Source organism: Parasteatoda tepidariorum, chromosome 6, assembly GCF_043381705.1.
Source record: "Parasteatoda tepidariorum isolate YZ-2023 chromosome 6, CAS_Ptep_4.0, whole genome shotgun sequence".
Taxonomy (NCBI): Eukaryota; Metazoa; Arthropoda; class Arachnida; order Araneae; family Theridiidae; genus Parasteatoda; species Parasteatoda tepidariorum.
The window spans coordinates 38,658,321-38,681,946 of record NC_092209.1 but is presented as its reverse complement, the minus strand read 5'-3'; the positions used below and the strand labels follow the sequence as shown (position 1 = coordinate 38,681,946).

The window sequence follows — 23,626 nt, the reverse complement described above, 5'->3', positions numbered from 1 at the left end:
ATTCTGTTCTATTCGGGACTGTTAGACCAATAACATTTTTGTGCAGCTTTTAAAAACAGCAGCATTAATCTAGATACTTGACTTTTCATCACTAAGTGGTTGCTTGGTAAGTAGTAAGTGTGGTTGCAAAATTATTTTTATAATTTTTTGTTTCTTTTATTTACTATTTTTTTAAAGCAAAATTAATTTTTAAAATTAATTTACTATTATAAATTAATTAAATAATAATAATTATAAATTAATTACTTTGGGAGTCACAAATCATTAAGTGAAGGAAAAAATCGTTAATAAAATATGATTAATTAAAATCATTGTGAATCAGAGAAAATGATTTGAGTAAAAAGAACGTTCCGTGCAGGTTCTACTACAAATTAATGAAGTTTAAACAAATTTCCTGTGTGATATTTGTAAAAACCGCACCTGCAAGGTGAAAAAAAATGTAAAGCTGAAAATGTATTTAAAATTTTTTTAAGTTTTATAACGAAAGAATCAAATATATATACATAAAAATTTATTACATAATAATTAATACGCAAAATTCAAGTGATTCTTATCATTTAAATCATCTATGCCATTATTATTAAAAACTCGAAATGATTTTTTATATTTCCTTGTTTCAAATTTATTTTTGATACAGAAAACTCCTCTATATATATTTTATAAACTGATTCATTATGGTAAAAAGGTATTTTTTCTTTTAAATCTCAAATCAAGTTTATCAAAAATTATTCAGTTGCATACTTTCTAACACGAATTTTTCCAATTTATTTTGAAGTTGTGACGCATTTTATTTCAAAAAAGCACATTATAAAATAAAACAAGCATAAACACATAATTATAGGTATATTTTTATTGTGCTATACAAATTAATAAAATCATTTATATAATATTTTTTACATAAGTGAATATTCATTCATAAAAATACAGTGTAAAAGAATCAATAAAATTGTATGCGTGTATTGGCGTCTTCAATGCCTAGAAATGAAACAAAGCTTATGAGGTTTCAATTTATATGTAATAAATAATTCTGCATCAAAACTTGATTTCTCTCCTTGAGGTAGTTGAATGTTGAATTTTTGTAGTATTGAGACGAAATATAGAAAGATTTCCATATTCGCCATTCCCTCCCCGGGACAAGATCTTTTACCTAAATAAAGAATAAATGCATAAAGCAAATGTTTAATGTGGTTTAATATTTTATAAATAAAATAATAATTTAAAATTTGTGACGGTAAACTACATAATTGCATTACGCATCAGGATATAAGTCTTTTAAACATAGGTTTTTTTAAACGGATTTTTAATCTTAAATTTCATTAATAATACTTCCTTTCATAACCATTTTGTAAAAAGGATTGATAAAAAAAATTATAAGTGCAGCGAAAACTATATTAATAATGTATAAGGTATTGAAATGTTATAGAAATTAGAAATTGTATAATTTCTGGGAGTGGAAAAAAAATTTAATACTATAGAACAAAAAAACATAATGGTCTAACACAGTTTTAAATTGTTGTGGATGTATTTTTATTGGCCGGAAAATCACATTGTAGGATCCAATTTACCCACATTGATTTCCATTTTGTTTTGGTTGACAGAAACGTAAAATTAATAAAATTCACAAAATTTTCTGATAATATTTTCGCATTCCTAATTTAAAGGTGTTTACCTGTAATGCTATTACTACTTGATTTTGATTGTTTTCTAAATAAATTGTTTAAAATTAAGAGAATTGCTTTTTTTATTTTTATTATAACGCTACGCTTAAGGTGAAGTTATTTAAATTGGTGTCTAATCTTATTAACTATTTTACAATTATTATTTGTGCACCTTACATTAATATACTATTATAAATTACAGTTGAAGAGATTCGTTAAATGATTTAGAGCTTAACTATCAGCTTCTTGCACAATGTGATGCATACCTAAATTGTATTTAATATATCTGTACCGTTTTGAAGTGAAAAATATTAAATTATAGTTGTGAACTCGCCATATTTGTCATAATATTATACTTTTAATTTTTAATGCTATTTTGAAAAATGATTACTTACAAAAACTATTTATGCTCACTAATAGATCTCAATAGAAAAATAAGTATAAGGGATAGTTGGACGTGGGAAGTGGGCACAAGCAAACAAGAATTTTTTCAGTACATATATTTTAAGTGAATAGCCCCCTAGTTATAACATAAAATTGATATATGAGCATGAGTATATGCGCCTGCAAATAGTCTTAATAAACCAACAATAAACAATTTATTACTAAATATTCCCGAAACTAAAGAAGAAACTGAAGCCGTGAGAAATTACTTGATTTAAAATTATGTGCCCTATCTTTTACTTAAGTCTGACTTTAAAAAAATATTTTTTTTCTTTTTATTCGACTTGGAATACGCAGCTTTTAATTTTTCTTAAAAATTTTATTTCAATTATTCATTAGTAAATGACTTTAAATGTATTATTATTTAACTCACCAATGGAGAAAGGCATATAATGAGTGGGTTTTACAACACTTTTCTTGTCCGAGGCAAGAAATCTTTCAGGGATAAAATCTTCAGGATTTTCCCAGTGTTCAGGATTATGATGTAAAGCCCAAAAGTTAGCAATTACAATTGTATGCTTGGGTACGTCATAACCACAGACGCTCGTGTCTGCAGTGGTGCTAAATACGAAAAAAAAATATTTTTACGTCAAATCAAAGATATAATAATACTACAAAATAGCCTTAGTAAATAATATTGCGTTGGCAGTGATCAAATTCATTTTTAGGAATTGCAATGATAAAACTAAATTAAAAAACGATCATGTCGCAATGTTTAGTGTGGTAGGCTAAAATTGTTTTAAAATAATGCATAAAACACAAACCATTGCTGTGAAATGGGATCAGTCTGCGTAGGGACCGAGGGTGTGCGGTATTGGTCCTCGTTAAACTGTTCTACCGTAAAGTGCTCGACTTCGCGTGCAGGTCGTCGGGCAACCGAAGAGGGGGTACCATCCCCCCTGCAGAAGATCAAAATTGTGATGACATATCTTCAGATCTTCCTCAGGGATGTTTCCCAGACCGTCGCCAATAGCCCATTGTGCAGCTCTAGTGTGACGTAAATGAACTACAACAACAGCAAATTGCTGTGAAATGATTTACTCCTAATCTTGCCTTTGTATGTGTTATTTTATTTAAAAATAATGCTATAAAATTTGAAAAAGAACACGAGGTTTTTCTGCAAACGATTCCACAAAATGTTCTTTTCAGAATCATTTTTTTTAGTTTTGAACTTCGATCTGCATAAATAAAAGAAAGTTTGTTAACTAGAAGCCATTTAAATATTTATTTCCTAATATATCTTTTGAATTCGTTACAATATAAGTGTTTGTTTTCAAAATTAGAATTTAAATAATTTAAGATGGAATCTAATGGTGACGTTAATTTCACTTAGACGCACTTAAATTGTTACTGTGATATTTTTCTTAATGGAAAATATTTATATAGTTATAATCTAATAAGTAAATAATGATAAATAAATAAATAATCAGAACGCAGTCTTTGTATGCATTATTATGTTTAAAAACAGTATTTAAAAGAGAGAAAAAGAACACGAATTTCCAGAAAATGATTCTGAAGTACGGCTCATTTTTGATATAATTTTAAACTTCAGTCGCTTTTGAACTTTGTTTTCTAGAAATATCTTTAAAATAAGTTATTATTATTAAAGCGTTTTTTTTCTCCTAAATAAGGGGGAAAAAAGATGGAATAATGGTGATAACTGGATACTTGAACTCGAAAAGAAATGAAGTGATTATGCCGAACCACGTGATTTAAATCAGATTTAATTGGATGCTTGTAAGCGACGTCACGCGTGTGCGTCGAATCTGATTGGCTCCTGAATCGACAACTTATGATGACGTCACTTGCAGGTATCTAATTGAAACACTTTATTTATTTAAGTGAGAATTGTCTTACTTGACAATATTTATTTATTTATGTATTTTTTATGAAATTAAACAAAAAGATCATAGTCTGACACTCACTATCTTAAAACATTTAAGGGAACAATAGTCTTCCATCTCATTATCTCCAAGATTACAGCATGCGTATAAGGCATATTTTTCTGATCTTGGACTTCAGGTTCTCGGTCCGCTCCCAAGACATCCATAATTTCTTTCTGCACTTTATTCTGTATATGGGGGAATGCTGCCATGGTATATGTGCACCAAGAGAGAGTTGTGCGAACCGTTTCGCTACCAGCCCCAAATAAATCTCCAGCGTTACCCATCAGGGTTTTATCTACAAAATACAATTTGATTGGAAGTAAATATTAAAATAGTAGTAAACTAATTTAAAAAATTATTTTTCAATAAATCGAATTATATTTTTATAATGCATGAAATATTAGCGTTAAAAGAATGCATATTTATATGCGTTTTTTTTTCTTCTTAAGATTGATGGATATCAATATCTTAAATTACAGTTTTGATTCCTTTTAAACTTTTAATTATTGCGGATTGATGCTATTTTAATTGAAATATACACTATCCTACAATAATGGAAGAGACACTTTCAGTTTTTGACATTTTTTAAATTTCTCAAGAAATATTTGAAGGATTATTTTGTAACTTTATAGAACTTTAGTTCACGCATTTTTTCATACTTAGCAATAAAATTTAAAGCTTTCAGAGGTTTGAGAGACCTACTATATATTACGAACGGAAACATGTATTTTTGATCACCCTATGCCAGAAAATCAAGCAAAAAACTTGTAACTTATATCGATTACTTTAATTTCTACTACTTTTAATAACTACATAAACGTAGAGTAAATATTTATGGAGATATGGATATTTTTTTTATAAAAAATATTTTTTTTTGATGAATTTTATTTCATTATAACTTTATAGATCTTCAATAGAATGAAACAAAATTTTTGGAAAAATTTAAAATTAAACACAAAATTGACGATTTAAAATTTTAAAAAATTTCGTTAAAAACAGCGCATGTGCTGAAAAATTTAAAAAAAAGTTTTTTCATAATTTTGTAGTGAATCATATTTGGCAACTTATAAAATAATTCGTTTGAATTTCTTAAGAATTTAAAAAGTTTTAAGCAATTTTCTAAGTAGTTTTTGTAGTTTTCCAAAAAAAAGCTCAAGACGATCAAGGGTTTTTTCACAAATTTTATTTTGTATAATAAGTAAAAATTTATAACAAATGATAATACCTTACAATAATCGTCCGGAAACTAAACTTTGATGGTATAGAGAAAGAGAACATGCAAAAGAAAACATACTTTTAAGAGAGGTGATCCAACACCACCGAGATAGGGGACAAGGCCTGAGTGGCTGCTTGAAGTAGAGGAATGAGTCAATACCGGTCTAATTTTTAATAAATCTTGTTTAATAGTACAAGGTAAAATTTGTGGATAACCCCCAATCATTTTGAGCTTTCTTCTAAAAAGTACAAAAATTACTTGAGAAAATTGCTTGAAACTTTTTAATACTGTAAGATATTCAAAGAAAGCTTTTATCAATAGCTGTCAAATACGATTCCCTACAAAATTAAGAAAAATTTTTTTTTCAAACTTTTTCTACGCGTGCTCAGTATAAAAAAAAATTAGTTTAAATACTCATATCTTGAGCAGTTTTTAAAGGATTTTTAAAAATTTTAAATCAACAATTTTGTAATTAATTTTAAATTTTTTTCAAAAATTTCGTTTATATCCATTGAATATTTATGAAGTTAGAGCAAAAGAACCTAAGACGAAAAATTAAATTTTTTATTAAAATGTCCATATTTCCATAAACATTTACTCTAGGTTCACGAAATTTTCTGCAGTTATTAAAAATAGCAACTTGTAGGTCTCTCAAACTTCTGAAAACTCTAAATTTTATTGCTAAGTATGAAAAATTGCATGAACTAACACCTCTAAAGTTACAAAATAATTCTTTAAGTATTTCTTGAGAAATTTAAAAAGAATGTAAAAAAACCTGAAAAGTTCTCTTCTATTATTGTAGGGTAGTGTAGTATCTACAATGATAAAAGAAAGTTTTTTTTTTCTTCTTTTTGTGTGTATCAGAGACCAGAAGTTTAAACAGCAGGTGCAAGGGGGAAATATTAGCTCCCGGTGCCGAATTTATTCAAAAATTTCAATTCGTCCGTAAGGAGAACTGTGCGAGAAACAAATTTTTCTTATAGGTTTAATATTATGCATTGTTGAAAATAAAGTTGCAGACGATTCTGTTTTATTAATTAATTGAAAGATATCTTGAGTGATGTTAGTTTGTTTACAGTCCTATTTAACTAAAAACACAAGTTCTTAATAATTAATTATACCAAGAACTTAATAATTAATTTTCTTTGTTTGTTAAAGCAGGCTAATTCAAGTTTAAAAATGTGTGATTCGCATGTGAAAGCGATGTAAATTCACATGATGTAAACGAATTAGTATTTTTTTTTTATAATATCTAAAATCAGGTGTTTAACTCACTACAGTTATAAAAATAGTATAGTATTCGTTTAAAGGCTTATTCCACGAGACAAAAGATCCTTCGAAAAACTGCCTTAATAACGCTTGAGTTAAATATTATCGTTCTCTGATTCAGGTCAAAATTACGATCTGTGGATGAATGAATGGATGTATGAATGGGTTCGCCCTATAAACGGGTGTGACGTATGGTATGGCCGAAGTCGAATTCTTGGCCATAGATGGCTCCACTGGAAAACAAGAACAATCGCACCTCTCTGCCTAAACAGGCATTCGTCAACAACAACATTAAAATATTATGCATTTAAAATTTACAAGTAAATGATGTGTCAGGATCCTTTGATCTTCTTGCTTCCATTTCAACAAGGTATGAGTCTATGAAATCCCTGATGTTCTTAGGATCGAGAGTATTTATGTGTTCATCTATTTTCTTCCTTAAAATAAAAACAATCAATTTTACAACTGTATATAACAGACACATCGAGTTATAAAAAACTACCATTTTCAAAAATCCAAGAAATAAAGACTAAACACTAGATTTTTTTCTAAACACAGATTAGAAAATTAAATTGATTCATTTTTTTTTGAGTTATCATCATTCACATTATTTAAATCAGACATTAAAAAATATAGTTTTAATTAGATTAAAATAAGATAAAAGCTACGCCACTGTGAAAATGGCATTGGTGCAACAATGACGTATTTACTGAATTTAAAACGCTGACGCTGTGTTGAGTGTTAAAATGTAATGTTGCATTTTGTTTTGCCGCGCAAGAAATATAAGACTTAGAAATTTAAATTTTTTTTATGAGTAAACAAAAGTGATCACGGATTAGGATAAAAATTAATATTTGAAAAATAGTTCGAGATTTATTGATTGCTAAACTTGTATAAAATATAAAAATTGAGCGTAAAATTCAAAATACAAAATAACAGTAATACGATTATTTTTTTAAATGAAATTTTCTGAAAATTTTATTCTAATTTTCAAGTGTATTTTTTACATAATTCTACGTAACATTTGTTCGAAATTTTGTCACGACAAAATTTAAAAAAAAATACGATAAAACAAAAAAAAATAACATTCGATAATTAGTTCGAGAATTATTAACAGTCAAAGTTTTTAGAAAAATAAAATATAAAAATTCAAAATACAAAATAATAGTAATAAGATTATTTTTTTAAATGAAATTTTCCGAAAATTTTATTCTAATTTTCAAGTATATTTTTTACATAATTCTACGTAACATTTGTTCGAAACTTTCGTCATGACAAAACCTTTTAAAAATTAAGATAAAATAAAAAAAAAATAAAGTAAAATTCATAAGTTTAAAATTTAAAATAATTGATTTAAAAGTATATTTTTAAATAAAATTTTATGAAAATATTATCTCTAACTTTCAAAGGTATTTTTTACATAACTCAATGTAATTCTAAACCTTCGTTGTCACAAAACTTTTTTTTTTAAAAACAATTTTCTTCAAAAAATTAGTATTGTAAAGAGCTTTTTTAAACGTATTTAAAAATATATTTGAATTAAAATCGTTGCTGCTCTTAATATTTTTTTTAACTTGGCATCTTGTATATACATTGCTGGTACACAAAATTTATGTTTAGGCATTAAAAAAAAAATAATTGTAAATGTTGACTGCCTTTAAAAACAAAATAAATCAATCAACAAAAACAAAAACAATAAGATGGAGATTACGTAAGGATTTTGTCACTTCTCTTAACAGCTTCCACACCTTTTTCCAGACTAAACAATTTCATCAGAAAAGGAATGTGTCGGATCCATGGAAAAAATATATGATAAGCAGTTTGTGCAATGATGACACTTATTTCATTGATGCTTTCATCAAAAATAACTCTGTCTGGATGGTCATAGTCGTATCTATGACCATAAACCAATGTTCCCATATTGTTGGACATACTTGGGGTCAGAGGTATCATTAAATCCATCGATTTTCCTTTGGAAGATTCCAGAACATTCAAGAAATAGTTAATTTCCTCCTGTGTAACAGACAAATTATCAAATGTTAAATAACTTAAGCTTTGTTATTAAACTCAACAAAATATTTTGTCCACTCAATCAGACAAGAGTTTATCCTTACGAAGATAGGATATCCCAAAATTTTGTCTCTATGATATTATGTCCAAGTCCAATTACATCCCCGTGAAGTTACGTAATCTTAAAATTTAGGACTTAGTAATGTTTTGTCCACAGCCAATTATATCCACGTGTAGTTATGTTATCGCAAAATATCGCCTCTCTGATATTTCGTTTTCTGCAAATTAGATCCAAGTGAAATTATTTTGCTTCGGTAAAATTTTGAATTTCATTTTCCCCTTGTGTAACAAACAAATTATCAAATGTTAAATAACTTAAGCTTTGTTATTAAACTCATACAAAATTTTGTCTCCTCGATCAGACAAGATTTTATCTATACTACGATATTATATCCTAAAATTTTGGCTCAATGATATTACGCCAATTATATCCTCGCGAAGCTATACTATTTCACGATTTTGGCCCTGGTGATGCTTTTTCCAGAGCCAATTATATCCCCGCGTAGTTATACGATATTTTGTCCTCGGAAAATTATATCCACCCAAAATTATTATGTTTCCTAAAAAATGTGACTTTATGATATTTTAGAGACGGCAAAATTTGTATCCGCGCGAAGGTATGCTGTTGTAAAATTTTGACTAGTATATTTTGCGCACAGGCAATTACATTCATGCAGAGTTATGCTATCTCAAAATTTTGATCGTTGTGATATTTTGTCTCGGCTAATTACATCCACGTGAGGTTTTGAAAAACTTCATTTCTGATATTTTGTGCTGGAGAAGTCATGCTCGGGCAAAATATTGTTATATTGTTGATGCAATATTTAAACCAATTATCCTAAGAGTAATTTTTTTTTCGTATTTAAAAATCAAATATCCCGATTTGAATAATACTACTTATTTTTAAAACTAGTTTGTGGTAATTTTTTTCCACAGCTTGATAATTTATACACTGGTGGACAAAATTAAGAGAGGGAAGACATTTTCCCAAATATCTCAAAAAATACTGAATATAAATAAATGAAATTTGGTATGGATATAGCTTATTCCATGATAATAAAGTATGCAAAACAAAAATGAAAGTGCCATTCAGTGCCAAGACCTATTGCCAATAAATCCAATGTAGTCTGAACTTAAGGATAAAAGATGATAATAAAAGTGAGGCTTGTACAGTGTGTGTTGCCTCTAGTATGGTGTATGGTCACCCCTGACAGACAGACAGCATGCACAACGAGTATGCATGCTGTTAATAAGGGAGTTAAGGAGGACTTGTGGAAGACCCTCCCATTCTTCCACCAGATCAATTTTCAACTCAAGAATGGTTCTGGGGGGAGGTTGGCGCATCGCAATAGCTCCCCCAAGAGCATCCCAAGCATGTTCAATAGGATTCAGGTCAGGGGATTTGCCTGGTCAATCCATTCGTTGAATATCCTCGCTTTCCAGATACTCATCAACCATGAGATCCCTATGTGGTCGCGCATTAAAATGAACTCAGGGCCAACAGCGCCCCTAAAAAGACGCACATAGGGCTCTAGGATCTCCTGTCTGTACCTCTGGGCAATCACGGAACCATTGTCAAACCCATGGAGCGGTGTCCGGGTATCTTGCATGATCCCTGCCAAAACCATGAGTCCCCCACCAGCATAATGGTCCCTTTCGATAGTGTTGCTAGGATGGTATCGGGTTCCAGGTTACGTCCATATCAATAACCGTCCAGAATCAGGTTGTAGACTGAATCTGGAGTCATCGGTGAAGATAACATTAGCCCATTGAAGCTGTGTCCAATTCTGATGTTGTCTTAATTTTGTCCACCAGTGTAAGTTAATCCTGAATGCATTTCTAATTATAAATTAATAATTAAGCATTATAAGTAAATCCTGAATAAATACCTGAATACATTTTTCTATTTTTGATCTTCCCAGTCCAAGATCTTTTAAAGCATGGACGACAAATCTTCTTTGCTCATGCCATATCTCTAAATTTGGTGCGAAGAAAGGACCTTCGGAATAAAATAAAAATGATAAATTTAATTAAATTGATGATTCTTGTTAGTATAAATCGTTACCTTAAAATTATTTTCAATAAATAATTATAGAAAATCATTTAAATTTCTATAATAATGGAATACTCTGCTATCAACTATATTAAGCGGACGAATTCTGTTCCACCTCCATTGATGTTTCAAACTTTAAAGTTAAGAGAAAAATGAGCTCAGGTCTAGTAAACCATGAAGGTTCAATTAAAGAAAAAATGTTTTCAAAATGTCTAAATGCAAACAAATTATAGCAGAATTACTTCCCCAATGTATAATCCATAATCTTGAACAGTTCTTAGGTAATTTGTTTGCCATTTATTTTGCGGGGAAAAAATAGCATTCGAATTTTTTTTTCTCTTAGTTTACACTCACTCACTTTTTCCAACTTTAAATTTTAAATTACTAAAGATGATAATATATAAAGCTGATAATATATCATATATATGTAGATGATAATATATGCAAAAAACATATTCAGCTACAATTTTTTTTATTTAATTAAAAAAAATTAATTTTATTGATTAAAAAAAATTAAAGACTTAAAAAAATTATTTTGTATAAGCAGTTTTCATTGGATAAACGAATTTACAATTGTGAACCAAAAGCTTGAGATTTTCTTTAAGGGTTTAGTATTGAAATACACATTAAGGAGTCTAAACTTTTGATCGAATGATCAAAAGTTTAGATTCAAGTAAGTAAAAGTTGGATTAAGTAAGATCAGATTTACTTGGACTTTAGTTTAAACTGTTGGGACCATATTTTCCGAATTGTAGGGCTAACCCCATATTTTGAGATTCAAAAACTCAAATCTCTTGGAAAAATGTTTGTTTATTTAGAGAATGTACGCTTTAGTACTTAAAATACCATTTACGCTAATTAATTTTATTTTATTTCGTAAGTGGCATTAAACAGCCTATGCAATTTTGGGTTCACGAATATTTGTTCATTGTTCATTTGTAATTTTGAGTTCAACCCAGAAGCAAGAGAGCTCCTGGATCAACCATTGTTACAAACATTCCAGAGCATTGTAGCAAACTAGCCTTTGTGGAGGACTTTATAATGAAACTAATCTGCATTTGCGTTACATCGAGAAGAAAACCATTAAAACCTCTCATATTTAACGCGACGGTAACGAGGTTACACGAATTAATTTTATTTTGTTTTATATCCGGCGTTGACAGCCGACCCAATTCTGAATTTACGATTATCAATATTCATCTCCGTAGCCTTGTAATTTTGAACCTAATCCAGATTGCAAAGAAACTCCTGGATCAAGTATTTTATTTTATTTTATAACCGTCTTTGAACAGCCGACCCAATTTTTGGGTTTACGCCTACTAATGTTCAACTACGTAGCCTTGTAATTTTGAACCCAATCCAGAAGACAAGGAGTTCCCTGGATCAAATATCGGGAGAAATTTGCCTTCGTGGAGGCATTTTTGATGGAACTAACCCGCATTTGCGTTACATGGAGAGGAAGAACACGAGAACCTTCCTCAGCTAACCTGACGGCAAAGGGACTCTAGCCCATGATCCGTTTACCACTGAGGATATATCACGTCAGCACTGTGGTCGGTACAAGCCGGATGCGGATTCGTATCGACCAGCCATGGCTGGGATTTGAACCCGGTTCACCTCACTGGAAGGCACACGCTCTATCTCCTGAGTCATCACGGTTCGTATCAAGTATTGGGACAAGGTTACTAGCCTGAGGTGTTACATGTAGAGGAAAACCTCCCACGACAGCAAGGGGATTCTAACCCCTGATCCGCCTACAACTGATGATATTTTACGTCAGCACTGTGGTCGGTGTAAGCCGAATTAGAATTCGAAGCAACCAGCCGCAGCTGGGTCACCTCATTTTGAGATGAACGTTCTATCTTCTGAGCGCCATCGCTGCTCGCACGAATTTATTGGCATATTTAAGGTTAGACTCTTGGAACTATAAAGATTGAGTACTAGTTAAAAATTCGATCATGCTATTCAAGGCTTTCGATTTTTCTTTGAACTCTGTACAAGAAGAACTTACTTTTATTTGCCAATAAAGAGAATGCACTACTAGGTGGACGCCCAAGAAATTCCCATTTTCCAAAAGCTTCTTTGATTGAAATCGTACCATTCAATACTACTACTAGCTTAGATCCTAAACGTACACTAGAAAAAAAAATGAGAGAATAAAGAATCGATTATGAAACGTTTAACTATTTTTAAAGCTTTATCATGATATTACAAAACAATTTATAAATAATAATTTATTATTTGTTAAACTATATTATTATAAGGTTTCTAAAAGATTGCTAAAAAGTTAAAAAAAAATTCTTAAAAATAGTTATGAAATAAAAATAATGTTATTGGTTTTCATGCCATTGCAATCGATTAAAAATTAGTTTTAGAAAAATTCAAGAAATTCTACATTTTTTATGTAAATTTTTAATCATTTGTTAGTCGTTCGAAGTTAATTTAAGTTCGAAGTTATTTAGCTAATTTAAATTTTTTAAGCTTTTACTTCATTATAAACTTAGATCAAAATCAAGAAGAAATCGGTTAAGACATATACATACTTTAATTCAGTCTAAAAAACGCTCTCTAATTATAATTAGAGATGCCGCTTCTGTACTGTTTTTTTATATTTTCTTTTTTAATTATTTAATTTATTTTTATTAATTTTTTTTTTAAAGTTTCCAATATCTTGGGATACTTTGTTTCCAGTTCTATGGTTAATGTAGTCTGCGAGAGGAATGAGAATTTTTTAAATTTATTTTCTGGTTAAAGGACATCAAATCAAGTGCTATCTCCACCCACGTTGCAATGTTCTGGGGGGAGGAATATGTGCTATCTCTAGTTGCAAGCGTTAGAGTGTTGATGATAAATGAATTTTTTTTTTCTTTTTTGCTTTTATCATCGTTTTTTCTTGTATAAGGCATTATTCATGGTTTAAGTTATATTTAACTTTTTAGATTTTTTTCTTCTTTTAATCATTCATTATGAATTTTGTGTGATATTATTCATTTTAAGAGCATTTTATTTGTGGATTCAATTTTTTTCCTTATGAATAGGCAAAAATTTTGCAATGAATCTTACTAAAGTAACCTCCAATAACAAATTTAGATGATGAATAGAGTTTTTCTTTCAAGATATTATAACTTGCTTTTGCACAAAAGGCAATATTTCAAATTGAATAATATCAAAAAGCATTTGATGACACTGTACAATTCTAGTGATTTTGAACATTGCAACTAAAAATTTATAAATTACTATTTTTCTCTATCAGGCTTTTATTGACATTTTGTTTTATTCTTAAATTATATATTTATTTTAATTATTATCTAATTTTTTACTAATTTTATACATGCTTTATAATTTTCTTTCCAAAAAAAAAAAAAAAAAGGTAATGTAAAATATACATTCAAAAAAGTTTTAGGACATCGATTTATCCTTTTTAGGTCATCTTTGATTCCTTCTTAAATTTAATAAGATGTTTCTTAAAAATTTATTAATATTTTAAAACATTTTCAGGTTATCAACATTCTAGCCCTGCTTATTATCTATTGGTTTTCATGAACCTTCATTCATGAAAGATAAATTACATATTTATTTTAATTATTATCTTATTTTTTACTAATTTTACATATGCAAATTAAGATTTATAATTTTTTTTCGCAAAGAAAAGGTAATGAAAATATGCATTCAGAAAATTTTTAATCTACCAATTTCTTATTTTTAGGTCATTTTTTATTCGTTCTTAAGCTAAGTTTTTTTAAACAATTTTTTATTCATTTTTTTAAACATTTTTAGGTTATCAACATCTTAGCCTTGCTTATCTGTTTGTTCACTTGAACCTTCTTTGAGGAATCACGAACGTTTCAACAGAATAAATAAATAGGTAAATATAAAAAGAACTAAAAAAAATATTTGGGACAATAGTTTGATGTAAACAATTATTCAATAAAAGGTATGTAAGGTTTCAAAATGAAATAAATAACTACTTTTTTTTAAAAAAATAATATTAATATAATTGGAACACATAATATTATCATAATTGCTAAATGTTATTTAATAGTGTTTTAGAGCTACACTCATCCCCAAAAATAAGAAACATTATAGTGGAAAACTTTCCAGTATAGAAACGTAAACGATTCCAAAGAGAAACATTTTATGTGTTTCTTTTTTCCTCACTCTTTCCTTATTTACATTAAATAAAAAAAAAGTGATAAGATGTGGATACTCGGTAGGCGGCTTTTTTATTTCGCAGTAAAATTTTAAAACTATTAAACCTTTTTGATATCGAAAAAAATACTAACTAAATATAAAAAACAAACTTTAGAATAAATAGAAAAATTTACAATCAATCGAAAACTGCAAAATTGACGAAAAGATTAGACACCGCAAACTTCGCGAATTTTATTGAAACAACAGTGGGTAACTATAATTTAATTTAATAGTTGATATAATTAGTTGACTATAATTTAAATGTTGATGCAAGCATAAAGGTTTTTTTAAATCCCGAATCGGGTAAATTTCCGCATCGTGATCTGTCACGCCAAAAGGATTTTACACCTGCAAATTAAAAAAAAAAGAAAGAAAGAAAGAAAAGAAACATGTAGAGATTAATTCCGGGGTGGAAGCAGAATTACGCTGTGAGTTACACCCTTCGATTTGGTCCCTCTTCTGCGATGTTTTATTTTTCAGTTTCTCGCGGAAAGCTGCCCGGAAGTTGCCAAGTCTTGGCGATTAATCTGCCGCAGATCACGATGCGGATCGTGGTTGCCATAGGCACATAACTGTCTCAGGATCCCCCTGGTTTTGACTTCAAACCAAATTTACTAGTAGTATATTCTTGAAGTGCCTTTAAATTATTTTTGACATGACTAAATTACAACCTATTAATAAATTTGAACTTATATTTATTATAAGTTTTGTTTACTCATAATTCTAATGGACAATTCTTGAGGAAAATCAAAAGAAGAAATCATATTATTTGTAATATTTAGGAGGGCCAAGGTCTCTATGGCCTTATGATAAATCAGATGCTGTTCATCATGGATTAAAATAAAATAAAAAGTTATAATAAATTAAATTTATAAGGGAAGAGTAAGCTGCTTTTATCTGCATAAATCAAGATGATAGTGATAGAAATAGAGCTAACCTGAAAACTTCACCATATTTTTTACTCAGTTCAGTAAACTTTAAGTGTACATCTTTGTTGAGAAATGGGATATATCCAACAATGGGGAGTCCTATTGGTCCTGGGGGAAGATTTTTTAAAAGTGATTGAATAAATCTTTTGAAAACGTAAATCACAAAAATGATGAATACTGCGATCCATATTTCCATAACTAAATTTTGTTATAATTGATATGGAATGTATAGATTACATGTTATGTGAGACGGTAATCATAAATAATAGATACAAATATTTCAAAAGCTGTCCAAAATCAATGAAGTTTCATTTCCAAACAAAAACAAGGATATATGTCACGTTTGTTTATGTTTATCTTAGGAACAATTCTAGTAAATTCGCATATAGTAGTGCCATCTATCTATGAAAAATGTAGTTAATCAGAAATTTTTTTTTTAAAAAAAGGGAAAAATGGATTACATTTTATTTACAAATTAACAACTTAATTAAATGATTTTTCGTTTGTTGTTTTAAAATTTTAAACGATATTTATTCCTTTGTTTTATGGAATTATGTTAGGCATACAATTTTTTAAAGGTTTCATTTAACAATTATTTCTTTGAGCTAATTCTGTAAAAACATTTTTGTGAAAAACTGTTGAAAAAAAATGACATTAAAAAAATTTATATGAAAAAAAAAAATGAAAATATTATTTATTTTATTTTTAATTTATTTTATTACTTATTTATTTATTTGCTTTCATCATAATTCATAATTTTGACTGACAATTAAAAGTGTTTTTTATTCAGAAAGACAATTGTCTTAAATTTTTTGATTAATTGTCAAAGTTTCATATTATATAAATTTAGTGGTAACATATTCACTTAGTTGTGAAAGAATAATAATAATAATTAAAAAAAATTGCACTTTTGTAATGTTGGTAATATTTTTTTTTGCCAAATAAGAGAATTATTTCGTAAAAAAATATTTTTTAATTAATTTTTAAGAAACAATTATTTTTTAATTTTAATTATTTATAACCATTAATTATTATTAAACACAAAAATGTTAATTATCCTAAGACTTCGTGAAAACAGATATTTTTAAAATTAATATTTTGGAGTTTGCAAAGAAAAAAAAGTTTCTAAAATTATAAAGTTTTAAAATAAATTAAATCAGTTCATTATTCACGAATAAATTTTTATTTCGGTTATTATCTTATTCATTACTAATTTTATGAACACCATTTATGATTTATACATACTTAGCCCTGCTATGCTTATTATCTATTTTGTTTCGATGCTATGCTTATTATCTATTTTGTTTCGATGCTATGCTTATTATCTATTTCGTTTCGATGCTATGCTTATTTTCTATTTTGTTTCGATATTATGCTTATTATCTATTTTGTTTCGATGCTATGCTTATTATCTATTTTGTTTCGATGCTATGCTTATTATCTATTTTGCTTCGATTTTATGCTTATTATCTATTTCGTTTCGATGCTATGCTTATTATCTATTCTGTTTCGATGTTATGCTTATTATCTATTTTGTCTCTTTTAGGGGAGTCGGTAGGGCATATGTAAATAATGCTAAAACTGACCTTTTTTGCTGTACCTTTTCTGAGAATTGCATTGAAATTTTTTGGGGATATTTGAAATTATATCAGTTGTATGCTGTGATTATGTTCTAGCGTAAACAGGAATACATATGAAAGAATTTGCTCAAAACTGATGAAACTTTTTAGAAAATTAAAAGTTCCCTGTTCGTAATTTAAAAAAAAAATTCTGCCAAAGATATGTATTACCAGTTATCACAGTGTAACTATGTAACAATATGTAAATATTGTGTGAAAAAAAACTGAAGCATTATCTCGTTTAGATGCTGTTAACAGGTGCATCGAAAAAGGTCAATTTTAGCATTATTGGTATATGCCCTAACGATTCCGATTCGTTTAACAACCGAAATAAATAAAATAAATACATAAAAATAAATAAGCAAATAAATAAAAAGCAAATACTTTAAAAAAAATATTTACGACAATAGCTTGAAGTAAGCAATTATTCAATAAAAGTTCTGTAACATTCAAGAGAAGGTTTCTTCTATTCCTTTATTAATAATATTGATATAATTGGAGCGCATATAATTGTAATTGTTAAATTTTATTTAATAACATTTGAAGGATTACATTGATTCCCAAAAATAAGAAAATATTTTGTTGTGTATTGGAAATTTTTTCTCTAGTGAAACATAGAAGATTCCAAACAGAAATATTTTAAAAGTTTTTTCCTCCCTCTCCTTTTTTTCTTTTGAAAATAAAATATGTTTTTATTTATCGATTCCTATTTTAACAACCAAATTTGATTATAGCAACTCGTTACCAAACTTGATTTATAGCATGACTTATATTTTTATCATGACTTGTATTTTTATCGATTCATATTTTTATCTTTTACCAAACTTGATTTATAGCGTGACTTAATTTTGGGATTGGGATTTTTCCTCCACATTTTTGAAAAAAAAAATGCGTTTAAAATCAAAATAGTTCACGAAATCTTGTATATAGTTCTGAATAGGAAGACGCCAAAATGTCGAAAAATCTTTGCTTTAGTATTTAAAACGAGTTCAATGAAATGTAATAAATAAACAAGAGAAAGTAAATACAAACATTTTATTTACATTCAAAACAGTTTTAAAAACATACAGAAACTTCGGGAAAATGATTTTAAATCTTAAAAAAAGAAAAAAAAAACGAGTTGTCTTAAATACTAATATAAGACATATGTTTAAAAAAAATAAATATAACTTTGGTTTATAAAGTTGAACATTGATGTTTGAAAGTTTAATAAAACAAACACAAATTAAGTAATTTGATTAATTAAATTATTTGATTGATTCAAACATCATTGGGCTAAAATCTAACATCATTAGTTAAATAATTTCGTTTTATTTTAAAGAAATCAATCGAAAAAAATATTATGAATCCCATTAAGCATTTCAGACAATAGAAATTAAAATAATTTATATCAAATACATGTAGTCGATTTAATACAGTGTGCAACAAAGTAACTAATCTCAAATAAACATGTAGTTAAAATTCACAAGGTTAAAAACAATAGTATGATGATGAATACCAAATAAATAAACTCATAATTTACAAACATAAAAACAATGATGTATGATAATGTATTTACAATAAAATTTAGCATTTAAATAGAATAAATAAAAATCCGTGAAATAAAAGCCACAACCAAACATGATTATTAATTTAACTTCTTGGTTTGAAGCAAATCTTGTAAGGTTTGGGTCTGTAAGTTGTAAAGATTTCTGCATCAAAAGTAGGTTTCAGTCCTGGAGGAAATTCAATATCGAATTTTTGTAAAATTGAAACAAAGTACAAAAATATTTCCAAATTCGCCATAGCTTCACCCGGGCAAGTTCTTTTACCTATAAAATGCATGAAAAATGTTAATTGAACAAGTTGCTACTTGTTACTTGTTTAACAAGAGTTATGAGTTAGATATCAAGCGTTAAACTAATTTAGGGGTACTTTTTAAAAAATTGTTATTTGTTAAACTATTGAAAGAATTTTTTTTTTCATCGTTATTAGTGCACAATGCATGCTGAAACTTTCGATTAGTATGGAAATATTGAAGAGTATTGACCTACATTACCGTTCAAGCTTACTGCAATCTTAATATTGCCATGCTAATCAATGCGTCTTAAACTTGATTACTTGATTTTATAGTTCAGTTTGAATGGAAGCATCGATAAATTTTTTAGACATCTAATATATATAATTCTCTTACGTGGCTTCCAAATTTTGGCTGTATTTCTTTTCCGCCGGCGGCAACGTTTGCTTTGTTTTGAATACGTTACTTTTCTCTTACACGGCAAATCGACCAATGATTGCCGCTAAAAATGTCACATGCCAAATCTAGCTGAGGTGACTCAACATATAGCGCTTTTAAGAACGGAAACTGAAATAACCAGAGAGCATCAGCTGCGGCAATCTCATACTATTAAGCTAGGCAGAAGTGAGTAGTCTTTGTCGATAGATCTCTATTTTAGTATTTTGTCGAAAGCGCTTTTTTTCACGAATTTATATATTACGAATTTATTTCACGATTTTTGATTTATATTACGAATTATACTATAGCATATTTCTAATAGGTTAAACGAATTACATGTCATTTATTTGAATTCAAATTTATTTTAATGACTTAGTATTTACTAAAAGATGTAATTGTTTTTTTTAAAAAAAGTTTTTATATGGATTTGAATGATTGTTTTGAATTCTTAGAATTTTGTGCATTTGCAATATACCTAAGTTAGTAGCGAGCGAAGCGAGCTTGGTTTGCGAAGCAAACCATATAAAATTGCGTATCAATTTTCGGGGGTTGGCGAGCGTTAGCGAGCAGGGGGTGCAGAGTCCACTAGTTATTACTATTTTAACAAATTTGCATGATAATATAGTTTAAGATACTGATATTTAGGCTACTGATATTACTGATATTTTTCTGAGAGTATTCCATTTATAAATTATTACTTTTTTACTACACGTTTAAGAAATTCAGCTCAAGATTTGAATCATAATATTGGCATCTTGAATCGAAATATGTTTCAAATGTGCTGCAACAATAATAAGGTATTAAATTGAACCACGTTTAAGTTGACATTTAACCATAATATCTGGCAATCAAGTTTAAAATGTACGATAATATTATGTAACCCATTACTATAAAATAATATTCGCCATTAAATAATATTAGAGCTCAACATACATAAAGTTTAATTTAATAGGAGGCTTCGCGTCTACTCGCCATCCCCTGACCTCTCATTCATCTTTGCTTTATTCCCCTTAAGATTCGAGGCTTTAAGAAAGATCATGTTGTTAATCATTATATTAATTAATGAAATATATAATTAATATAATTTTATTGAAAAAAAAAATTGTTTTTATGTTAATCGTAACAAAATGAATGATTTCTTGAATTTGAAAAATAATCAATCGCACTCGAGAAAAAGTATTTAAATTTAGTATTATAGGAATATATTTCTGAATGTGTGACGCAATCAGAATTAATAAATGAGAAGTAGTTTTACTTGTTAACAATCCCAGACGATAACTTTATATTGTTTAACAGTTCGAATTGCGTAATTGCTTCAATTTTTGTTAAACTTTGTTTACATATTATTTTGCTGCTTTTGACAGCAATGGAATACATAAATGAGTCAGAAATAATAAATGAGAAGTAGTTTTACTTCTTAACAATCCAAGACGATAACTTTATATTGTTTAACAGTTCGAATTGCGTAATTGCTTCAATTTTTGTTAAACTTTGTTTACGTATTATTTTGTTGCTTTTGAGATCAATGGAATACATCAATGAATCAGAAATAATAAATGAGAAGTAGTTTTACTTGTTAACAAACCAAGACGATAACTTTATATTGTTTAACAGTTCGAATTGCGCAATGGCTTCAATTTTTTAAAACTTTATTTACATATTATTTTGCTGCTTTTTACATCAATGGAATACATCAATGGATCAGAAATAATAAATGAGAAGTAGTTTTACTTGTTAACAATCCAAGACGATGACTTATATTGTTTAACAGTTCGAATTGCGTAATAGCTTCAATTTTTGTTAAACTTTGTTTGCTTATTATTTTGTTGCTTTTGACATCAATGGAATACACCAATGGATCAGAAATAATAAATGAGAGGTAGATTTACTTCTTAACAATCCAACATGATAACTTTTTATTGTTTAACAGTTCGAACTGTGTTATTGCTTCAATTTTTAAAATAAATTTATTTACATTTTAGTTTGTTGCTTTTGACATCAATAGATAAACAATCAATAGATAAATAACAATAATGGATAAATAATCATTATTTAACGCATACAGAAGTGAAAAAAAAAACATGAAAAAGTAACTTGAAGTTGCAATAACTGTCGAACAAATTGGAATTTCGGAAAAAGCTCGCTATAATTTTATAATTAGGAATGGACCTTACAGTACGTGAAATTTTTATTCCGTAGTTGCATTTCAGTTGTTAAAATTTTTTTTAACTTTAAGTTTAATAGTAGAGCCGATTTTTTGATATAGACAGATGCGTAATTTTTTTAAAATAAAATAAAAAATTTTTTTCGCTTTTCCAGTCACAAAAAACGGAGTATCCGTGTGTGTGTGTGTGTGTGTGTGTAAGAGAGAGGGAGAGGGAAATCATATTTTTATTATGTTTAAATTTATAATTATTGTAATGAAATGATTTTTTAATTTAATGTTTTGTAAAATATTTCTTTTTCTTAAATATTTTTAATAAAAATATTTAAAAAAGTAATATTTATAACAAACAAACGAAAGAAAAACAATAAAACAATAATTAAAAAAACAGTGTTACAAAAAGTTGAAAGAATTTTTTTGCTAGTGGGAAAATTTCTCTTAATCGCAATACTTACCGACAGAAAAGGGAATGTAATGATTTGATTTCACTACAGACAATTTGTCAGGACTTAGGAATCTTTCTGGCATAAAACTATCTGGATTTTCCCAGCATTTTGGATCATGAAGAACAGCCCAGAAATTTCCTATCACTATTGTATTTTTTGGAACATCATACCCTCCAACTGTTGTATCAATTGATGTACTGGAAAAAAGAAGCAATCAGTATTTTTGTTCTTATGTTTTTTTCCGTTTGAAGTGCGAAATGAAAATTTCATTTTCAAATGCAAAAGAAGAAAAAAAAAGGATGATTACTTAAAAAATCCGTGGATAAAAAGCAAAAGGAAATAGCAACGCACAGCCTGCTGATTTTTGTTTACAAAAATATATTTATAGTTTTAGAATTTTAAAAGCCAATTACAAAGTTTGTTAATAAAACTAGAAAACAATATTTTTAAAATTCAACTTTTGTGGCATTTTCTGAGGCATAATCTGAGAACAAAATTAAGAAGATACTCGAAGATATTAAGAACAAATTCGAGCAGATATTGTAGAATCAGTGTAACATGCAACAGAAAAAGTTGCTTTATAGTGATTTAGTTATTAGGACCATCTATGAACAAATTTTTAAACTAATTTTAAAATTTTGCAAGAATAAATAATCTGGTTTCTTAAAAAAATTGCAAACCGTACCATTCTATCCCTTTTCGCTTTTTTAGTGAGTTTTCAATTTCGGGACATCCTAAGTTATTAGAAGAAGAAGTATTTAGTACACTGTAAAAAAATTTGGTTCATCTTCAACAATAATATCGTTTAAATTTGCTGCAAAACAATTTATATAGAGCAAATTAGTAATTCTGAAACTTGATAGCAAGGTGCTACCGTTAAGTGTGAGAAATCTTGTTTTTGTTACACGGTTAGAGCTGCTGGAATTTTAATAAGATGTTAAATTGAAACTTTAAATGCAAGTTAGGCAAGTTGCCATCTACGAATATATATGATTCAACTTAAAACAATGTTAAGGTCACATCAAATTTTAGCGATATTAGGATTTAACATTTTCTAAATGCCCCTATTGTAGCATATGGTCACAGTTACGTAACAAAAACGTAACGTTGAAATTTTTCTGTCGTTGCAGAAATGTAGCTAAACGTCACAAGTAACTTCCCTGTACTCAAAGATGTAAAAATGTCCGCATTCTAACAAAAAACAGAAACATAACAGTGACGTTTTTTTCGTAGCTTAAAGCTACGCTAAAAGATAACAATTACATAATTTCTTAAATGCTTGCCTACGGAAAAGTTTTTAGAATCAAAATTATATCACAGTTCGATTTCAGAAAGCTTGCAATAATTAAAGAGCAATCAAATATTAGATGCAAGCGTTAAACATAGGCACAATTTGAAGAATATAGTCCCATTAATTTAGACAGAAGAGTTTGGTCTGGTATTTTTGGTTTGGTAACAATTTGGTT

The 23,626-nt window shown here is 28.2% G+C and overlaps 1 protein-coding gene across 1 annotated transcript in view; it reads right to left on the bottom strand.

Annotated features, from left to right (window-relative positions):
* Positions 1–846: 846 nt before the first annotated feature.
* The window catches only part of LOC107448862 (uncharacterized), a 32,343-nt gene continuing 9,563 nt past the window's right edge, over positions 847–23,626 (bottom strand). Inside the window, exons 7-16 of the mRNA XM_071181768.1 lie at positions 22,170–22,357; positions 18,971–19,146; positions 15,725–15,921; positions 12,608–12,732; positions 10,433–10,542; positions 8,185–8,486; positions 6,792–6,910; positions 4,028–4,283; positions 2,476–2,663; positions 847–1,147 (exon numbers count right to left, since the gene is read on the bottom strand). Of these exons, the coding sequence (XP_071037869.1) occupies positions 969–1,147; positions 2,476–2,663; positions 4,028–4,283; positions 6,792–6,910; positions 8,185–8,486; positions 10,433–10,542; positions 12,608–12,732; positions 15,725–15,921; positions 18,971–19,146; positions 22,170–22,357 (1,840 nt within the window). The 3' untranslated portion in view covers positions 847–968. The remainder of the gene's footprint in view (positions 1,148–2,475; positions 2,664–4,027; positions 4,284–6,791; positions 6,911–8,184; positions 8,487–10,432; positions 10,543–12,607; positions 12,733–15,724; positions 15,922–18,970; positions 19,147–22,169; positions 22,358–23,626) is intronic.